General features: G+C 45.0%; 2 protein-coding genes across 2 annotated transcripts in view; both read right to left on the reverse strand.

The window, feature by feature from the left end:
- Positions 1-2007, reverse strand: part of LOC109927885 (carboxylesterase 5A-like) — a 39449-nt gene extending 37442 nt beyond the window's left edge. Inside the window, 1 exon segment of the mRNA XM_048605942.1 lies at positions 1925-2007. Coding sequence (XP_048461899.1) covers positions 1925-2007 — 83 coding nt within the window.
- Positions 930-20677, reverse strand: LOC109927886 (fatty acyl-CoA hydrolase precursor, medium chain-like; the record flags this gene model as incomplete). Its single annotated transcript, XM_048605943.1, has 10 exons — positions 930-3637; positions 4761-4833; positions 5384-5533; positions 6477-6621; positions 11059-11133; positions 13032-13166; positions 16244-16351; positions 17328-17432; positions 18843-18996; positions 20442-20677. Coding segments are annotated over 10 exons (1383 nt in total), but the record flags the coding sequence as incomplete, so codon positions are not given.
- Between the last annotated feature and the right edge of the window lie 1233 nt (positions 20678-21910).

A 21910-nucleotide genomic window follows, 5' to 3' on the forward strand; every position in this document is an offset into this window, starting at 1 on the left:
AAAGCAATGGTGACAGTATCAATGAGATGTCAGCCAGTCCCAGAACATTCTACTCTGTGGGTTTTTGTTCAAACAATGTGTTCCTTTCATTAGGGTGCAGGATTAAATCAATTTCTCAATGCCATTGCAAAACAAAGCCTCTCACTTTCAACTGAAACTCCCTTGGATTAGGTTTCAGCTGCATAGCCTGATGTGGCTCTCAAATGTGACTTTCCAGTTGTGCTTTTCGCTTTCATTTCAAACAACTCTCTACACTCCCATTTCATGGGACTGGACGTCCAGGTGACACGCAAGATGTTGCTGAACAAATCTCTCAAAGTTATTGTTTGAGGTTGGTTACAGAAACAAGAAAGTTAAACAAGAAGGGGCTGAACATAAAGTGCTGAGCGTTCATGATCAGTGAAGTACATGAATCACTAACACTGGAACCCGAGCTGCTAGGACACAAATCTGGGGGAACTACATTTAAGCAAGTCCCGAGATGGGGAGGATTCCGGGCCACTTTTTAATAGGTTCTGAATCACAACACCAGAGTTCCTTCCTTAAAGGACAAGAATGCACAATCCAACAGGGGATATGATGTCCTAGTGTTATTATTGCTGAACTGTTGCTGAACAGAGAGCCAGGTAATGTTCTGGGGACCTGGGTTCAAATCCCACCATGGCAAATGGTGAAATTTGAATTCAGTAAAATTAACAGTCTACTGATGGCCAAGAATCCATTGCTGACTTTCAGGAAAAACCCATCTCGTTCACTAATAACATTCAGGGAAGCAAACTTGCCATCCTTCTCTGATCTGGTCTACATGTGACTCCAGACCCATCGCAATGTGGTTGACTCTTAACTGCCCTCTGAGCAATAAATGCTGGCCTAGCCAGTGATACCCTCATCCTGTGAATGAGTAGCTAAAACAAAAAGTCTCGCATTCCTTTTGATAAAACCCGCCTTTTATTTCCCAGAATTGTGCACAATTGAGTTCAATTTCTTAAACTGGTGATTTCAATGTAGCTTTCACTGGATCGCTCGTTCAGTAATTTACTCATCGCTCCAACTGATTGGGAAATGCTACGTCACAGGGAGTGAGCTGCACTTTGCTCAGTAAACACGAAGGGATTGCTGCCATTAGAACCAGCGTCTTGACTCAAGTCAGAGCCAGCATGGACTCAATGGGCTGAGTTGCCTTCTACGGTGTCACAATGATTCGTCTCTCTCTCTATGGCCTGTTTTTACAGGATGCTGCAGTCACCTGGGGCTGAGTGAAGGGGAGGGAGAGGCTCCCTCAATCCCAAAGACTCCCTTTTGTGGCACAGAATTGCCCCCTTGGACAGTCTCTGGCTGATTGACAGCTCTACAGTCCCAGCAGCACCAGCCTGGAGCAGTGGTCACTGCTGGGACTACAGGCAATCCCCAAAGCTGAGGGGCTCAGGTATGTCTGGATTGAGCCCCTCAGTGAAGGGGGCATGGCAATGACTTTGCAAGGAACAGGGTATGGGGGGTGGGTCGGAGGGGAAGGCAGTGGTTGGAAGGTGACCTTGCAAGGATGGAGTTAGACCTCAGAGGGCTCAAGAGGTCCTCAAAGGTGGTTCTCCAATCTTTATCCAATTCCACGTAGGCCTACCTCCCTCTCCTGCAGGGGCTGGACAATGTCCTTAATTGGTCACCTGAGGGCATCAACAAGCCCAAGACCAGGTGGGGGTTATCTGTTGGGAAGGAGTTATGGGGTGGGGTACAGAATCAGAGGCAACGGCAGAGTAGGATTTTCAGCAGCATTCCCCTTCCCACAGGGTGCCTGATAAGAAGTCCCTGGTAGGCCCCGTTTGTTCAGTGGCCTCTTGGGGGCTGTGAGAAAGTTTCCTGTGACATTGTGAGTCAACAGTGAATTGCGGTGGGCACTGGGATAATGGGCTCCAGTTGGGTCACTGACATCTCGTATCCAGTGGCCACCCTCAGCCGTGACCAAAGGGAGAACATTTTGTTGCCTGGAGACTGATGTGGGCCATCTCCCATGATTAAGTGGGCCTGGTCGCCATGGCTCCCACTACAATGGGCTGCATTGATCCAGCTCCATATGTTATGGGACAATACCTACATTCCCTGGTTTTACAGAGTCAGGTGAGGGGAAGGGAAAACAATAATCGAAAAAGTGAATATCAAAGGGAGAAACAGAAAAGGAAGGAATTAAGAATGAGTTAGGATACTGTGATCTTGACAGTGGATCTGCGGAGTGGAAAGGTTGACACAAGAACCTGCAGAGGGATTGAGACAGGTTAAGTGAGTGTGCAAATCTTGGCAGATTGAATATAATGTGGGGAAATGAGAGGTTACGCACTCTGGCGGGAAGTATAGAATCATAGAGTCCCTACAGTGTGGAAACTGGCCATTCGGCCCAACAAGTCCACACCAACCCTCCGAACAGCATCTCACCCAGACTCACCCCTTACCCTTTCCCCGTAACTTTGCATTTTCTATGACTAATCCACCTAATTTACACACCCCTGGACACTACTGGCAATTTACCATGGCCAATCCACCTAAACCATACAGCTTTCAGCTGTGAGGAAACCAGAGCACCTGCAGTACATCCACGCAGACATGGGGAGAATGTGCAAACTCCACACAGTCAGTTGCCCGAAGGTGGAATTGAACCCAGGTCCCTGGCGCTGTGAGGCAGCAGTGCTAACCACTGAGCCTATAGAGAAGTTGAATATTGTTTAAATGGGGATAGACTGCAGAAAGCAAGAGGGATTTGAGAGTTAATATGCATGAATCATAAAAAGGTAGTGACCAAGTTCAGTGGGTAATTGGGAAGGCAAATTATGTTGGCAGTTATTTCAAAGGGATTATAATGTAAAAATAGGGAGGCTTTGGTTAAAACTATAGAAGGCACTAGTCAGACCACAGCTGTGAACAGTTTTGTGCCCCTCACTATGGGAGGATAGACTGGCATTGGACGCAGTCCAGGGAAGGTTCACTCAGCTGATCCTGGGTATGGAGGGACTTTAGTCATTGGAATTTAGAATAATAAGAAGTGAGCCCATTGAAATGTACAAGATTCTTAAGAGACTTGACAGGGGAGTTTCAGACTGGGTGCCTTCCCTTGTGGGAGAGTCTAGGATGACAGAGTAAAATCTCGGAATAAGGGGATTGTTCATTTAAGACAGAGATAAGGAGAAATTTCTTCACTCGGAGGGAAGTGAATCTGTGGAATTCTTTCCCACAGAGAGCTGTTGAGACTGGCTCATTAAGTATAATCAAGGCTGAGATAGATATATTTTTAATCAGGAAAGTAATCAAAGGTCATGGGGAAAGGGCAGGAAAGTGGAGTTGAGGATTATCAGATCAGCTGTGATCTCATTGAATGGTGGAGCAAATGCGAAGGGCTGAGTGGCCTGTTTCTGCTCCTATGGCTTATGGTAACAGCTGATTGTCGGATTGTTAGAGTTCTGATCGCTGTTGGCCATCAGCTTTTACATCCTGCTCACTCTTCTTTCTGCTTTTTTGCTTCTGCAGCTTGGTGTGGAATTTCACGCGGTGTTCCTTCAGCTTGCTCCCTGCCTCTTGCTTCAGGTCCAGCTGCATGTATCCTTCGTCGTGATCATAACGTGGCCACAATACCAGCCCTTCCCCGTTAGGATCGCTGTAATCAAGGCAATTTCACACGTTAGGGACATGGGACACAGGATCTGTCTGGCCCAGAGACACCTCCCCAACCCATCAATCCAAGTCTTTAAGATGCCTGACAGGAAGATATCTTACAACCCACCCCTCTGAACCCAGGCCAGCTCCCTGCAAGACCACCTTGACTAGTTCCTCTCCCTTTCCCTAGTTTTCCCCTGCAATTTATTTCCCCTCCCTCTGCTAACTCAGTTCTCCGCTGAAACCCACAACTGAATTTTCTCCCACTCTCCCCTCAGGCTGTGCATTCCAGATCCTAACCACTCAGAATCCCTGAACTATTCCAGGGCATTAAAGCCCATCACGTCTACACCTTCTCTCTGAACGAGCATCTCACTGAGGACCATGTCCTGTCTTCACCCATAACCCTGCTCGTTCTTCCTTGCCAAATAACGATCCCTTTTGGAAGTGTCAATTGAAGCGGCCTTCACCACATACATAGGCAGTGCCTTCCAGACCCTAACCACTTGCTGGGTCAGAATTTATCTGCATTTCACTTTTGTGTCTTTCATTAATTACTTTAAATCCAGGTGCTCTTGTTCATGATCCTTTCACCAAATGGAAACAGTTTCTCTCTCTTTACTCTGTCTGGGTTTTGAATACCTTGATCAGATCTCCTCTCAGCTTTCTCTCAGCAAGGAAAACAATCCCAGCTGCTCCAATCTACCCACATCATTCACATCCCACATTCCTCGAATCATTCTTCCCCCCTGGAGTTTAGAAGAATGAGAAGTGATTCCTTGGAAATATAAAAGATGATTAGAAATGCATCAAAAGAAGAAGTGTTGTTCTTGAAACCATGACCACATTGCTGTAAAATAAAGTAACAAAGAAAATAATTGATGATTGATTCATGGTCATTTTTACAGAAACCAGTTTTAAATGTCAGATTTATATCTGATTTATTTATTTTGGACATGCCTCCACATCACTGGATTGCTAGTCCAGCAACATAACCTTCACTATATCCACCCTGTTCAACTCCTTTAAAACATTAAAGGTCTCTATTAGGTCACCCCTTAGCCTTTACTTGTCTAGACAGAAGAGCCCCAGCCTGTTCTGTGCCTCGCTGAGATACAACTTACCCTTTCCTTGCAAAGTTAGCCCAGTAAGACATCACTGTTCTGCTCAGAGCCAGCTCCTCTTCAGTGGCATTTCCTGCAGGAGAGGTCACAACAAACTGAGGTAACCATTGGGAGATTAAACATGCGGCAGTTATCCAGAAAGTTATCAAGAAGAAACAGTAACCGTGTTTTTTAAACTCATTTCTTGGATGTGGGCATCGCAGGTGGGGTCAGTATTTACCGCCCGTCCCTAGTAGCCCCTTGAGAAGGTGGTAGTGAGCTGTCTTCTAGAACCACTGCAGTCCACCTGCTGTAGGTAGACCCACAGCTTTCTTTCATGGGATGTGGTTAGCTTGGCCAGGACAGCATTTGTCTACCCCTAATGGCCCTTGAACTGAGACTCTTGTGAGGTTATTTCTGAAGGTTGTTAAAAGTCAACCACCTTGCTGTGGGTCTGGAGTCACACGTAGGGCTGTTGGGAGGTTTTTTCAGGGAATTACTGAGCCACAGATGATGCTCATTAAAGCCAAGCACCAGTCCCCCAGCCCTAGTGTCAGTGAGATCGAAGACCATTCTTGGCTGAACGAGCAGGACTTCAAAACGTGGCAAAATAAACCCAGTAAAACTCCAGGGGATATTCTCACCTAATAGTTTAATATCATTGTTCCAAAACGGAGCACCAAACACAAATCCGAGCTCATCACTGTGGTCAGACTTGACAAAGTCAGGCCGGCTGTTTCCATATACACTTGGTCGGTGCTGAAACTCGTACAAGAAGACTGCATTGCCAGCATCTGCAAAGAGCAAACAGAAAGATTAATCTCTTAAATCATACACAGAGTCTCAAGAAACTGAGATTGTTTTCCTGAGAGCAGAAAAAGCTAAGGAGGGCTCTCTCTCTCTCGGGAGCAGGAACCCTGGCTGTTTTCCCCTCTCCCTCTCTCTAACACCACTGTTACTGATCCTCAGTCCCGAGTCTTCATCAGCTAATGCAGGTCCCACCGGAGTCAGGATTTAGAAGCTGGGACAGGTCCCAGAAAGCTGGAAAGAGGCATTCCCAACTCAGAATGGGTTTACCCTGGGTTTGGGAGTCAGTGGAAGTAATACAGTAGTGGGCTGGATAAGGGTAGTGCCCCATACTGCCTTATCCTTTTCGATAGGGGAGAAGTTACGGTCAATAAAAGGGCTATGGTAAAAAGGCAGAGTGAGAGTGTTCTGCTCCCACAACACTTAACACGATCAGACCATCAGGACAAAGCAGCCTGCTTGATCAGGAGCTCATCCACCACCTTTAACATTCACTCCCTACACAATGATGCATTAGGGCAGCAATGTATATGTTTCACTGCATTAACTCTCCAAGTCTCCATCAACAGCAGCTTTCAAACCTGCAGCCTCTACAGAAGGATAGGGCCAGCAGATACATAGGGAACACCACCAGCTGCAGGTTCCCTTCCAAACTACTCACCATCCTGACCTGGGAACGTATCACGGTTCCTTTAGTGTCGCTGGGTCTTAAACCTGGAGTTCCCTCTCTACAGCACATGGACTGCAATGGTTCAAGATGGTGACTCACCGCCATCTTCTCAAAAGGTCATTAGGAACTAGGTAACAAATGGTGGCCCAAACAGTGATAGCCACATCCCGTGAACGGAAAAAGTCGAGAGAAAGAGTTTACAAATTGAAAACGATGAAAGGGACGGGTGAGAAAGAGAAAGATTTCCCTGTATTCTGTACCTCGGTGAAATCTGGCAAATTGGACAGTGGGCATCAACATAATTACATCGCCCATCAGCTCAAGGTGCAAATCTCGGATCCTGGTCTTGTCTTGTACATCACCCATATACTCATCAATGGTCAGCTTCAGGAAATCTTCATTAAGCTGTACATGAAGAAATGAGGAAATATTAGACAGTGTACATTGCTGTAAGGTGAACTCTATTCAAAGGCTTCACACACATGAACTGGGGAACTCAGGATTGACAGGCAGCAGGGAAAGAACACCCAGATCCAGAAGCCTGTTCCCTCTTTGACAGATCTCCCTGGTTCCACTTTAATGACTGTAATGGGAGGAATGCGCTTTAAATCAAGACCCACTTTTCCACCCGTCACATCATGAGTATTAATGTGCTGATTGAATCAACAAAATGCCTAATTGCTTTTGTATTACTTCTTAAATTCATTTAAACTGATCCTTCACCAATTGCTATTACTCCACGTCCAATGTCATGTTATCCATGTCCAAGATCCCATTCCTAGACCCCAGTTACAACATTGACAGGAGAAATATGCTGGTAACCAAGTTCCAGTACTCCATCAATCCACTGTTAGTGTAAACGTGTTGATGTAATTACCTAAAAGGGCAATTACTTCTCTTCTGTCCCACTATTCAGAAAGAAAAGTTCTGTTACATTTATACAAACACAAATGGAAGATGCTCATTTTGTCCTTCTTGTTTGCTCCATCATTCAACAAGCTCATGATTGGTCTGTTTGTGATCTGAATTCCAAATTCCCATCTTACCCGGTAAACTTTGATTCCCTTGCCTCACAAAAATCTAATTCCAACGTAAAAACACTGAAGGACCCTGCGCTGTTGGTGTCACTCTGTATAGCTAACCAGCCATTCAGCCAACCACGTTAACCAACCCCCACGACTCTCCTTCTCAAACTCTCCCCTCGCCTGAGGGGTGGTCATGCTCAAGTTAAACCACCACCAGTGATCTCTCTCCAACCAGAGAGTAGCCCTATAGTTTGGTAGGCAAGTTAAAGTTGTCATCGTCCTATTAAAGGACCCGAGAAAGTAATGAGGATCAGAAGGATCTTGGAGTACATGTCATAGAGTCAGACAGCATGGAAACAGGCCCTTTGGCCTAAACTGGTCCATGCTGACCATGGTGCCCTCTCAGCTAGTTACAACTGCCCACATTTGGTCCATATCCCTTTAAACCCTTCCCATCCACGTACCTATCCAAATGTTTTCTAAATATTGCTATTGTATCTGCCTCAACCACTTTCTCTGGCAGCCCATTCCACATTCACACCACTCTCTATGTGAAGAAGTTGCCCCCCAGGTCTTACTTAAACATATGCCCCTCTAGTTTTCAATTCCCAATCCCTGGGAAAAAGACTATATGCTTTCATCCTATCTATGCCCTTCATGATTTTATACACCTCAATAAGGTCACCCCTCATTCTCCTATGTTCCAACAAATGAAGTTCTATCCTGGCCAATCTCTCCCTATAACTCAGGCCTCCTAGTCCTGGCAACATCCTCGTAAATCATCTTGCCCACTTTCCAGTTTAACTATAGCTTTCCTAGAACAGGGTGACCAAAACTGTCCACAATACTCCAAGTGCGGCCTCACCAACGACTTATACAACTGTAACATAACATCCCAACTCCTATACTCAATGCCTCGACCGATGAAGGCCAGCGTGCTAAATGCCTTCTTCACCATCCTGTCCACCTGCGACGCTGCTTTCAACAAACTATGTACTTGTACTCCTAGGTCCCTCTGTACCACAACGTTCCTCAGGACCTTCCCGTTTACTGTATAAGTCCTACCTTGGTTTGACTTTCCAAAGTGCAACACCTGACACACATCTATATTGAATTGCATTTTCCAATCCTCAGCCCACTTCCCCATCTGATCAAGATCCCTCTGTAATTTTTGATAACCTTCTTCGCTATCAACCATACCTCCTAATTTTGTATCATCTGTAAACTTACTCATCATGCCTTATCCTCAGACTCTTGGGACAGCTAGTTAAGGTGGTTAAGAAGGCTTAAGGGGTACCTGGCGTTATGAGACAAGACAATGAACATAACAGCAGGGAGATTATGATGGAGCTGTATCTGACGTTAGTTCAGTGTGCTGTGCACTGTTCTGGTCACCACACCAAAGGAAGGACGTGATTGCACGAGAGAGTGTGCAATGGAGATTCAGTAGGCTGCAGCTTTATAGAGAGATTCGATAGACTGGCATTGATTTCCTTAGAGCAGAGAAGGGTAGGGGTTGTACAACATAATGAGAGTCATAAACAGGGTAGTTTGGGAGAAATGTACCCCTTTGTACTGGGGTCGCTAACTGGGGGGAATAGCTTTATGGTCAAGGGCAAGCAGTTTTGATGTTTAACTTCAGTCCTAGAGATTTGAGCTTTCCTCGCACTGGGAAAGCACTGGGAAATTCAATATTCAGCAAACTCACTGCAAAAGAGAGAGTACAACATCAATCATAATTGTATTCCACCGGACAAATTAGGAGCAGGAACAGCTCATACAACTCTTCAACCCTGGTCCACAGTACAAGCTGACCTTGGCTGATCTGATTATTCCACATTGCTGCCTATTCCCAAAATCCGTTCACCACCCTTTTCCTTACCTATCATGAATCTATCCACCTCTGCCTTAAAACAGTCAAAGAATCTGTTTCCAGCAGGTTTCCAGGAAGAGAATTCCAAAGACTTTTAACAGTTGGTGAGAAAACAATTATTATCCTTTATCTTAAATGGGTGAGGGAGACTGGAGAGTTGGAGCTATAGGGAGAAGCGGAGTCGCTTGGGGCTGTGTTCCCTGGAGTGCTGGAGGCTGACAGGTGTTCTTACAAAATCATGAGGGGCATGGATAGGGTGAATAGCCAAGGTATTTTACCCAGGGTAGGGGAAAGTCCAAAACTAAAGAACATAGGTTTAAGGTGAGAGGGAAAAGATTTAAAAGGGACCCTAAGGGCAACTCTTTCACACAGAGGATGGTGTGTGTATGGAATGGGCTGCCAGAGGAAGTGGTGGAGGCTGGTACAATTACAACATTTAAAAGGCATCTGGATGGGTACATGAATAGGAAGGGTTTAGAGGGATATGGGCCAAATGCTGGCAGGTGGGACTAGGTCAGTTTAGGATATCTGGTTAGCATGGATGAGTTGACTGCAGGGTCTATTTCTGTGCTGTATAACTCTCTGACACATTCACCCTGACAAGACTTTTCCAAAGAATGTATAGTTCAATCAAATCACTTGTACACTTCTCATCTCCAACGCATACAAGCTGAGCCTGTCTAACCTTTCCTCAGGAAGGCAACCCACCCCACTCCAGGTATCAGCCTGGTAAACCTTCTCTGAACTGCCTCAAACTCATTTATATCCTTCCATAAATAAGGTGACCAATACTGTATACAGTACACCAGATGTAGTCTCAGGAGCACCCTGTGTAAATGAAACATAACCTCTCTGCTCTTGTATTCAATCCCCCTCACAATAAAGAGAACTTTGGCTATTCAACAATTAATTGCTGCACTGCATACTAACCCTTTGGCAATTTCTGCTATTATGACACGTTTGGGGAAGTGACTGTTGGGAAAATGATTCTCAAGCTCCAACATTCCCAGGCTTACCACAAAATGTCAATGATTTAAACCCGGGTTTACCAGTCTGTTCAAGTCAAATTAACAGAAAACACTCAAGGTTCCTCCACGTAACAAGGACTATTCACGACAAATGAGTAAATGTGATTCACAAGGACACAGCTAAGAACTGTGACTCTACCGCTTCAAACCCTAAACTCCATTTTCAAACTCCTGCGCACACTTATAGACAGACAAAAGCAAATAAAACACGCTGGGTTTATGGGTGCTGGGAAGACACGGGTAAACACAGTTCATTAGCACCAGTCCATAGGGTTCACTGAGATGTTCCTTTTGCTTCCCAAGACCTTCTGTTCTCCCAAGTCCTTCCTTCCTGATTCTTGGTTCTTTGTTGAAGACACAGCAGATTGACACGGGTTGTTCAATTTCAAAGTTATTGTTTCAAGGCAACGCTTACAGCAAGTAGTGCAAGAAAATAACTCTCTCTCTTCTGGCTTCAGGCACTTTGCCTGCAGAGAGAGACAGAAACACAGAGCCTTCTCTTAAAGCAGTTCAGAGGGTTCTTGCCCTCCACTGTAAACCCCCAAACTGTTCACCCTGCCTAGGAGCCAATCAGAGAGCTGCCATCAGGTTGATGATGTCAGTATCCACAGTTGGTTACACAAACCAATCAGTTACTTGTTACCAGCTAAATCACTCTCCACATTCCCCAGTGCTGTGCTGTCTTTTCTCCCTGCCCCTCACTGCTTGTGAAGCAGCAGTGTAAATACAACTCACAACCAGTCCCTTGTTTTTAAACAGTGCAGCAATTCCTTCCTCACTCCTCAGTTTTAAAACAGACCTTTCCCCGTTTCAGTCCATAATCAAAAATATAAGAAATTGCAGTTGACAAGGTAGAAATGGCTGGCTTCCAAATCTTGTTGAAAAGCCTAAAGGGCAGGACCAGGTAAGAACTCACCAGGCTCATGTTCCTAAGGATAGACTCCACAGTCTCCCGGTCCATTCCTTCCTCCCAACCGGGTGGGTTCAACATCTGAACAGTACAGTGGTTAAAATCAGAGGTTACTTGTGCATCATTACATGGCCTGAATAACAGCTGACTGTCACATTACAGGAACGGGACACAGATCACCATGAAAGGTGCACTGGCTGCAACAGAGGGGAAGGAGGGGTGGGTCTCAATGCGTCAACGTCACCCCGTGACATATATCTTTCAGCAGAGCGCCAGCCAATCAGTTGAAATCAGATTCTATATTAACAGAGTCTCTATGAACAACAGCAAAAGGAACTCATGATTAAAACAACACCAATGTCTCCTGATTAAAGCAGGATTATTTCACCGTCAAAATACAAATAGAGGAAACCTATATAATCCAAGTTACAAAATTAATCACAAATTTATCACAATCTTAATGTTGTGAAATTGGTTAGTGTACTCGTGGATTGAGAGGCAGGAAGTTAGAATTTGGTTTTTGTAAATATTGGTGTTTGTAAAATGCTGGGTGGGGGGAAGCAGTGGGTGGTCCCTTTAAAAGATGATGTGCTTTTTCTATGCTTATAGATTCAGAAAGGATGTCTGTCGCAGGAGCTTGTGGGTTTGCAGGTGCACAGAGCACCTTAATTGAAATATTTGTATCAAAAGGCTGTACAGTCAGCAGGCCCAAGCAGCAGCTTTGTTTTGTTATCAAGACAAGAAGTTTTGAATTTATCCAATTAATTTGAATCAGGCACTTAGATACCAAAAACCAATTAAATTTAAATCTGATGGTTTTGACAATATCGGACCAATCCTATTGTAAGAAATTGACTTGTCATCAAGGGTATAAAAGAAGTGGCAGTTGGGCAACGACAGGAGAGCGAACTACCATCTGCTAGAGATAACAGCTCTCAGCTCTTAGAGAAAGGAACATCTATTCACAACGGTACCATGGCACTCCTAGCTAAGATTCCTGACTAAAGAATTCACAGAGAAAGCATTCCTGACAGAACATTCGACAGAGAAGGAACAGAGTATTCTTGAAGACATATAATCTGGCTGTAATTTCGAGAGACTAATTTTTTATTTTATATAAGTGGGACTTGTATTTATTGGAACAGCATACAATTGGAATCTTGTTATATTCGCGAATAGTAGTTGGAAGGGATTTATTTGGTTTATTAATAGTTTAGTTAATTTGTTTTACTGTTAAAGTTAGATAAATAAATTGTTCCTTGTTGATTGTAAAGTGAGTGTCAGGGATTTGTTTTATTTCACCACTAGAAATTGATGAAAGGCAGTTTACACCACTTTTCACGCTACTTTTACAGATTATAGGGTGAGGTGCTGCTTTTTGGGTGTTTTGGTTTTAGTTTTCAGATGCGGGGTGGGGGGGGGGGGGGAGCGGGTGGTGAGGGCTCAATCTCTGCTTTATTACCTTAATCCCAGTCACTCCCACAGGGACTGCACTCTTTCAGGAAGGGTTGATGTGAGGTGCAATGGACAGGGAAATGAAACAATTAAATTCCACAAGGGACTTGGGACAATACATATATGCAACCCTTGTTAAAATGAAATGCAATGCAACATATACTTGGAATGCAAAAGAGGATGGTATTTCTAGTAGCAGCAGCTCAGAAAGGGGCTGATGGCACATTGCAGGGATCTGTGGAGACCGAAACAGTATTAACATTTCCAGGTTGATCAACATCTGATGGAAGGTCATTTTCCCGAACCATTAACCATGTTTCTCACTCCACAGACAGTTACTGGACAACAAAAGGGAAAGGGGCCCTTGGGTGATGCTCAGGAAGAGGGACTAAGCTCCAAATATGGAAAGAACAAAATCAACATTGGAATTGGAAGGGAAAAGATGTCCCTCATTCAGTTCCCAGGACAGTCTGAGCTCGACAGCCATCAACTCAGACCCAATCAAAGGCTGAAATTAATCTCACCTTTGCTCCTAGCCAACCAAATTCTTGATTGTTGACTCCCAACAGGTATGGAACCGAGCTGACCTCTTTTGCCTCAAGCAGTTGTTCTACCTCTCTGTGCAAGAAGACACCATCCACCACGACAGAGAGAATTGCCTCATTAGGAAAGAAAAGATGATATTTAACTGGAGATATCACCAACACCGCACATACTGTAACACTGCAAATACTCAGAGGATCCCCCAAATGGTCAGAGTCACATTAATCACAGCAGAGAATCTTCAAGGCAAGTGAAAGGGGTGGCTGTCAATGATATAATGTTCTGTAGATCAGGAAATTGATTTATTTTCATTCTTGTATGGGATGTGTCATCAATGGCAGGGTCAGTATTTATCACCTATCCCTAATTGCCCTTGAGAAGGTCACCAATTTGAACTAATGCAGGCCATGTGCTGTAGGTCGGCCCACAATGCCATTGGAGAGGGATCTGCTACTCTTGTCTTTCTAGATAGTGGAGGTTGAGATCTGGAAGGTGCTGTCAAAGGAGCCTTAGTGAGTTACTGCATTGCGTCTTGTAGATGGTACACACTGCTGTCAGTGGTGGAAGGAGTGAATATTGAAGTAGTGGATTGATGGCCAATCAAATGTGCTGCTTTTGCCCTGGATACTGGTCTTATTGGAGCTGCGCCCTATTTTATGTGTGTCTTTAAGAGAGTAATAGTATCATACAGAGGGTTATTGAGTGATGGAGTCTGCACAGCATGGAAAGAGGCCCTTCGGCCCATTATGTTTCACTGGTCATCCAGCACCCATTTATTCTAAGAGATAGCAAGAACTGCAGATGCTGGAGTCACAGTCAACACAGTGTTGAGCTGGAGGAATGCAGCAGGCCAGGCAGCATCAGAGGAGCAGGAAAGTTGACGTTTCAGGTCAGGATCCTTCTTCATCTATTCCATGCCCATTTTCCAGCACTTGACGTGTAGTCTTGTATACTGTAGAGTTTCAAATGCTCATCTCAATAATTCTTAAGTGTCTTGGCAGTTCCTGCCTCTACCACCCTTTTAGACAGTGAGTTCCAGATACCCACAACCCTCTGGGTGAAAATTCTTTTCCTCAAATCCCCTCTAAACTTACTGTTCATTAAAACTGTGACCCAGATTATTGACCTCTCTACTAAAGGGAATGGTTTCTCCCTATCTACTCTGCATCAATTCCTGGGATGGCAGGACTGAAGAGAGATTGGATCATTTAGGACTATATTCACTGGGGTTCAGGAGAATGAGAGGCGAGCTGACAGAAACCCTCAAAATTTTCATACAACTAGACAGGGTAAATGCAAGAAAGATATTTCTAATGATGGACAGTCCAGAACTATGGGTCACAGACTAACGTTACAGGGCAGGCTACTTTGGACTGAGATGAGGAGAAATGTCTTCACGCAGAGACTGGAGAGCCTATGGAGTGGTTGAGGCAAAAATATTAAATGTCTTTTAAGAAGGAGTTAGATTTCATTCATAGGGCAAAAGGGATCAAAGGGTATGGGGAGAAAGTGGGAACAGGGCACTAAGTTGGATGATCAGCCATGAGCATAATGAAGGGTGGTGCAGGCTCGATGGGCCAAATCGCTTATGCCTCTGCCTATTTTCCATGATTTTATGTAAAGCCTGAAATAACTGATTGTCACCGCTGTCAGCTAGACCACAGTTTGCAACAACCAGAGAGAGGTGCAGCTCACAGTGAGAGCTGCAGTTGCTGGAGGGAGGGGGTAAACTGGAATGTAAAGCTGATCAAAACACAAAGCAGCACTGGAGCCTGCTGCTGGTCACACACACACACTGTGTCAGCACGAGCTAAGTGCACATACTGAGCTGTTTCTGGTGCTTGGCCAATTGGTGTTCAGCATGAACATTTGAGGCAAGAGCAGTGATCTTATTAAGAGGAGCTTTGACAGATGAACACTAGACGATACATGCTATTTCTTTCGTCAAATGCTTGCTGTACCTGCATGCTGACTTTGTTTCTACATTTTCACATCAGCACTTAATGAGGTCCTAGATTTTCCCTGCTCCCTCACTTCCAATCAGCTCCAGCAAATATTCTCAACGGGAGGGGGGAGCAGACTGAAGGCAAACTGAGGAGGTCACTGACTCCAACAAAACAAATAATCCAGAGGCCAGGACCTTCCTGCTGTGTTGTTTAGGATCCACGATTCAGCCAGCCTGACCCTTTTTCCATACCGAGAAGAGTTTTTAATGACAGGAGAAGTGAAGAAAAGCACTAATGCTGACAATGCAGGATGCCTCCAGAGACACACAGAGTAGGAGAGGAGACAAGAAAAGTAGCAGTGGGGCAACAGGAAGTTTGGTTGTAGGAGGAAGAGGGAGGAAGGCAAAGATTTCCATCGTTTAGCAGGTGGTGAGAGTGAGCTGGCTAGATCCTGACTTGGTATAAACAATCAGATAACTGTAACTATCTACAGGGCACCATTGAATAAGCCCTGCACATTTAGGATGTGATAGTATGTTTGGTCTCGAATTTAACGACTTTTTTTAATCATTCACAGGATGTAGACAGCGCTGGCGCAATCAGCGTTTGACCATCAATCGCTTTGCAGCAGGTCTGGGATCACATGTAGGTCAGACCGCGGAAGGATGGCACATTTGCTTCCCTAAAGGCTCGCTCCCAACAAGTAACATTAGACTCTTAATTAGAGAAATTTTTTTAAGTTGAATTCATATTCCGTCATGGTGGAAGTGAAAGCCAGGTTCCCAGAACCTTACCTGTGTTTCCAGATTAATAGCCTAGTGAGAATACCATCAGGCCATCACGGCCGAAAATTGAGATTGAGAAAAATGGGGGGAATGGGTCTGTACATAGATCATAGAATCCCTACAGTGTGGAAACAGACCCTTCAGCCCAAAAAGTCCACACCAACCCTCACAGCATCCCACCCAGACCCATTCCCCTATAACCTATGTAATCTACACATCCCTGAACACTTCAGGCAATTTAGCACTGCCAATCCACCTAGCCTGCACATCTTTGGACTGTGGGAGGAAATCAACGCAGACACAGGGAGAACGTGCAAACCCCACACAGACAGTTGCCCGAGGGTGGAATCGAAACCAGGTCCCTGGTGCTGTGAGGCAGCAGAGCTAACCACTGAGCCACCATGCCGCCACTGAGATACAGAAGTGAAACGGGAAGGAAAGAAGGATGAATTTGCACCATACTTGGGGAGGTTTTGCAATGTTCGACAATTCCTCTTCAGACAGTTTCTTTAGACAATCAACAATTTCCCGGGAGTCATCAGTGTCACAGCCGCTGACGTTGGCGATAATCTGTACAGAGTTTCAATTGAGACCAACAGTTACTGGATTTCATCAAGAGACCACTCTATGACAATCAACTTCAATTCCCCAGATTGGAGGCCAGTGCTACTGGATTCTGAGCTGGATCTGTGAGGGCTGGGATTCCCCGGGATGGAGACGAGGTCTCAGTTGTGTAAAGCTCAGCACTGGAGTAACTGGTCACACCGACAGAGGCTGAATCAATCGTGGTTTTCAGAAGGAAACTGAATAATTATCTGAAGATCAAAGATTTGCAGGACGATGAAGAAAGGACGGGTGAGTGGGACTTTGTAGATGTCCTTGCAGGTAAAGCAGGTAAATGTACAGCTGGCTGAAAGGGGTCCCTCTATGTTCTAACTCTGGCCTGTGCAATGGTGAGCCTATTGCCAGAATCCTGCCCCCTGTAGGTGTCCCCCCAGCTCGAGGGGCCCTCAGTTCAAAACACAGCTCAGTGCAAGTCAAAGATTCTGCAAGGACCAACTCTTCCAATCTCAGGAAATTTCTCTCCCACATTTGCTGCACAGTGGATTCCAGGGGCATGTTACAGCATAAACCTCCAAGTGGATTGTATGGATGTGGTATAGTGTGAATCCACGGAGCATGGATTTCAGTGATCTACTACAGCCTGAGGAATGTATTCTTGGGATCCTGTACATCGTGAATCTGAAAAGTCTTGAATCATCAGGATCTGTTACACAGTGAATTTGCAGACAGCTGATGCTTGGGATCTAATCCAGATCTGTTGCAGGCTGTGCTCAGATCTCTCCCCCTAATCACTGTGTGTGACTGGCCACATGTAACAATGTAAAGGGGGCTACAGATCTGAACAAACCGCCCACACATTCCAAAACAAGATCCTGTCGTTGGAAAGTCATTTTCCTCCTTTGTTTTGGTTTGTATCAAGTGAAAATTTCTCACTGTGAAACAAGGGAAAAAAAACCTTTGATTTTGAAAAAGAATATCATACCAGAGCTGTTAATTTTGGATCTTGATGAGGTCCAAACTTGATCAAAGCAGTACCGCTTTCTGATATTGCCCTGTGAAACAGACCAGAGGACAAAGGAGAAACAAGCTGGAAAACAAGAGAGAGAGCAGCCATTAGCTTAGACCCTTTCTAAAGGCCCCTCTTCCCAAGCTGTTCATTGGAGCCAGTCTGATACAGGACCAAGGGGGTATTGGACATCTCAGCTGGAGCACAGACCATCCTACCTGGTGTCGGATAGAGATTCAGCTCCCCAGGATAGTGAGAAAAGGAGGCTAAAAGAATGTTAAACTTCATCGCAACAGATTGGAATGTAAGAGTGAGCAATGATAGGGCATATCACAGCTATCCTGTGAGATAAGACATTTCATAGCTGGCCACTCATGCTCAACCAGCCCCTGCTTTAGATGTGATTCTGCCACTGGACAGCATTTATTAAATAACCCGAAGTGCGCTGACAGTTACACCAGAATCTGATTTAAGATCATTGGCCATACTCGCACTGTGATACATTTGTGCATGAAAGAAGCTACATGCACACATATTCAGGACCTTGTTTAATGGGGACTAAAAAAATTTGTACAGACATTGTACCTTTTCCATCATGGAGACAACTAAACTCTGCTGCATGTCCATGGCAGTGTCCTGACCAATCAGAATCAATCTGTCTGCTCTGGGAATTAGACTGACAGTTAACTGCTGCATCCCCAATAAATGATGACCCAACCAATCAGCATCCTCTTCTCAAGCTGTAGAGAACAGAGTCTGTTTTGAAATCTGTTTCTGATGAGTGCAGGATGAAAGCTTCCATTTTGAGCCTAGTTAAATATGGGACCCTTGTGAGTGAGTTCTGTTAATCTGATAACTTAAGACAGGTAACTTGGGGAGTTTCCAAACTTTGATTAAATCACTAACTCTTGTGGTGACCCTGTGAGAAGTAAGGCTTGAGAATCAGCATGCTCTCCAGAGTGGGTTGTAACAATGAGGAGAATGTTCTTCACTCAGAATGTGGTGAATCTTTAGAATTCCTGATACTAGAAAGCAGTTAACAATTAGTCAATAAATTTATTCAAAACTGAACAATAGAATTTTGGCCATTAAGGGAATCAAGGAATTGAACGATTGCGAAGGGAAGTTGTTGCAGATGATCTTAAGGAAGTGTGTAGCAGGCTCAAGGACCTGAATGACTGCCTCCTCTTTCTCCTGCTTCTCAGTTTCTTCAAGGCTGGTGGAAATCTGAAACTCTAGACCCCCAAATAGCCTGGAGAGGGTGAAGCATGGCTATCAGGAACAGTTAGGCTGAATGGCCTGTTCCTGTCACAGTGAGAAAAAGGTCATTCTCCTGCGAGGATGAAGGTAAACATCTCATGTTGGGACAAACTGGCTTCACAGGCTCTTTAGCTTAACCGCGAGCAACGGGCAAAACACATAACATCAGACTGTGGAAATATTAACCAACATTTCAGACTGAAAGAGTGAGAATAAAGACCAACCACATACATGGAATGAAACACTGATTCCACCGGCAGATTCTCCAAATATGGTCACCAGGCCTGGGTCACCTCCGAAGTTCTCAATGTTTTCCTGAACCCACTTCAACGCTGCAACTTGATCCAACATGCCCCAGTTTCCCGGCAGATACTCATCCCCTGTGCTGAAGATAGAACATCAGGCAGAAATTGTTGTGTGTGACACTTGTAACAGCAACAGCAACAACAACAACAACAACAACCTGCATTTATAAAGCATCAACAACATAGCAAATCATCCCAAGCCACTTCACCGGAGCTTCATCAAACAACATTTGATACTGAGTCAAACTTCAGTCAATGAGATCGATTTTACTGAGCATCTTAATGGAGAGGGAGTTGAAGAAATTGCAAGGGGGGAATCTCAGAACTCCCGAACTTAGGGCCCAGGCAACTGAAGACACGGCCAACATGAAAATCAGGAACACACAAAAGGCCAGAGTTACAGGAACGCAGATCTCAGAGCGTTATGGGAGTGGATGGGATTACAGAGATTGGGAAGTCACAGAATCTCCGACAGTGTGGAAAGAGGCTGTTTGGCCCATCAGGTCTACACCGACGCTCCAAACAACATCCCACCCAAACTCAGCTCCTTCCCTATTCCTGTAAACCCACATTTCCCACGGCTAGAAAATTGCTAAAGTTTTGCAATATTTCACTCCACTTCAGTCCGAAATTCTCATGTCTAACCCTCCCCCCCGCAACCACCATCAAGATCACCCAAGTTGATAGGGTTGTAAAGAAGCCGTATGGTGTCTTGGGTTTCATTGGCAGGGACTTGAGTTTTAAGAGCCGTTGAGGTTATGCTGCAGCTCTATAAAACCCTGGTTAGACCACACTTGGAATATTGTGTTCAGTTCTGGTCACCTCATTATAGGAAAGATATGGAAGCTTTAGAGAGGGTGCAGAGGAGATTTACCAGGATGCTGCCTGGACTGGAGGACAGGTCTTATGAGGAAAGGTTGAGGAACTAGGTCTTTTCTCATTGGAGTGAAGAAGGATGAGAGGCGACTTGATAGAGGTGTACAAGGTGATGAGAGGCCTAGATAGAGTGGATAGTCAGAGACTTTTTCCCAGGGTGGAAATGACTATTATGAGGGGGCATAATTTTAAGGTGATTGGAGGAAGGTATAGGGGAGATGTCTGAGGTAGGTTCTTTACACAGAGAGTGGTGGGCGTGTGGAATGCGCTGCCGGCAGTGGTAGTGGGGTCAGATACTTTAGAGACATTTAAGCGACTCTTGGATAGACACATAGATGATAGTATAATGTAGGGTATGTAGGTTAGTTTGATCTTAGTTGGATAATAGGTCGGCACAACATCGTGGGCCGAAGGCCCTGTACTGTGCTGTACTGTTCTATGTTCTATCACTGAGCCTGGAAAAACAACCACTACACTGTCTTGACTTGACTTCTCCTTGAACAATCTGTCTGAAACCCATAATTCAATGTGCCTCCAAACCACACAATGAGAGAGTGTGGATTAGGCCGGATGGCTTTGGTTCAGACACAATGAACCAAAAAGGCCTCTCAGCTGCTGCCAACCTTCCTGACTGTCTCTTTGCATTTACCTGAGGAACCCAAGAATTCCCAGCCGATACTGGATCGCCACCACCACCACATCCTCATAAGCTGCAAGTGATGTTCCGTCATAGAGAGATGCACTTCCTATTACGTATCCACCACCATGGATCCACACCATAACCTGACGGATAGAACGGGATCTGGTTAGAATATCAGAACTGCTCTCTGGGATCTGGTGGGAATCTACCTGCTGGGTGATTGGACTGAGGGGGCTGAGGTGGATTCAGGTCTTGCTTGCTACTGAAAAGCAGTCTCCTCACCGTAACAACCCAACTGGATCCTTTCAATTAAAAAGCTGCTCTTCATGACTTAATCAACTGTGATCACAAAAATCAGCCAATAGAATTTTTATCATAGAGTCATACAGCAAGGAGACAGACTCTTTGGTTCAACTTGTAGCAGTAATGAGGTTGGACAGGGAATGAGGGGACACTGCGCCTTATTACATTGCTATCTGATCTCAGGAAATTTGATTTTCAAAATGGGCAATCAACAATTGGAATAAAATTAAATCCAAAACAAGTTAGGAGGGATTGAGAACACGAAGCCACAGATTGAAGGTGATTAACAAAGAAAGCGATGGGGGCAGGAGCAAGTGGTTCAGGGTCTGGAATGTACTGTCTGAAAGTGTGGGGCAGGCAGGTTCCTTTGCATCTTTCATGAAGAAATTGGACCATTATCTGAGAAGGAAATTCTTTCACATCTAGAGGGAGTAGGGAGGGCAGTGGCACGAGATGACTTGCTCCTTCAGAGAACCAGCATAGACACAATGGGGTGAATGGCCTCCTCCTGTTCTGTGGCCATTCTGTGATTCTACAGAAGCCATTTGCCACATTGTATTCATATCAACCAATGGTAAACTGCGATCCAATGCTCTTCCAACGGATGACTCTCTCCCCGAGATCTTCCAACTTTGCCAGTTTCAAATATTTCATCAATTTTCCCTTAAAATCTTCCATGCTGTCAGTCTCAACTGCTCCTCCTTGGCCTGACTTCCCAGGTTCCTCTGTCCCTGTGTATAAAGACATTTATCCTAAACTCTGTCACTCTGAGAACTATTTTCATTGATGGTACTTCCTCAATCAGTCTCTCCCGGATCTCTCTATGGTACAACCTCGCAGCCTTCACTCCCACAGGAGGAGTATTCCCAGTCACTCAAGTCTCTGAACGACGACAGATTCTCATCTCCGGCATCAGTTTGACAGATCCAAGCTGTTGTATTACTCACTTAGGCACAATGACACGATGTGTGTGTGAAGCTGGATTGGACAATGACCCGTCGTGTGGTCCCAAAACTGTGAATAAGGTCTAATCAGAGATAGTAGGAACTGCAGATGCTGGAGAATCCGAGACAACAAGGTGCAGGGCTGGATGAACACAGCAGGCCAAGCAGCATCATAGGAGCAGAGAGGCTGACGTTTCGGGCCTAGACCCTTCAGGTCTTGAAAGAGCAGCT

This window comes from Rhincodon typus, chromosome 15 (assembly GCF_021869965.1).
Source record: "Rhincodon typus isolate 14 chromosome 15, sRhiTyp1.1, whole genome shotgun sequence".
Taxonomy (NCBI): domain Eukaryota; kingdom Metazoa; phylum Chordata; class Chondrichthyes; order Orectolobiformes; family Rhincodontidae; genus Rhincodon; species Rhincodon typus.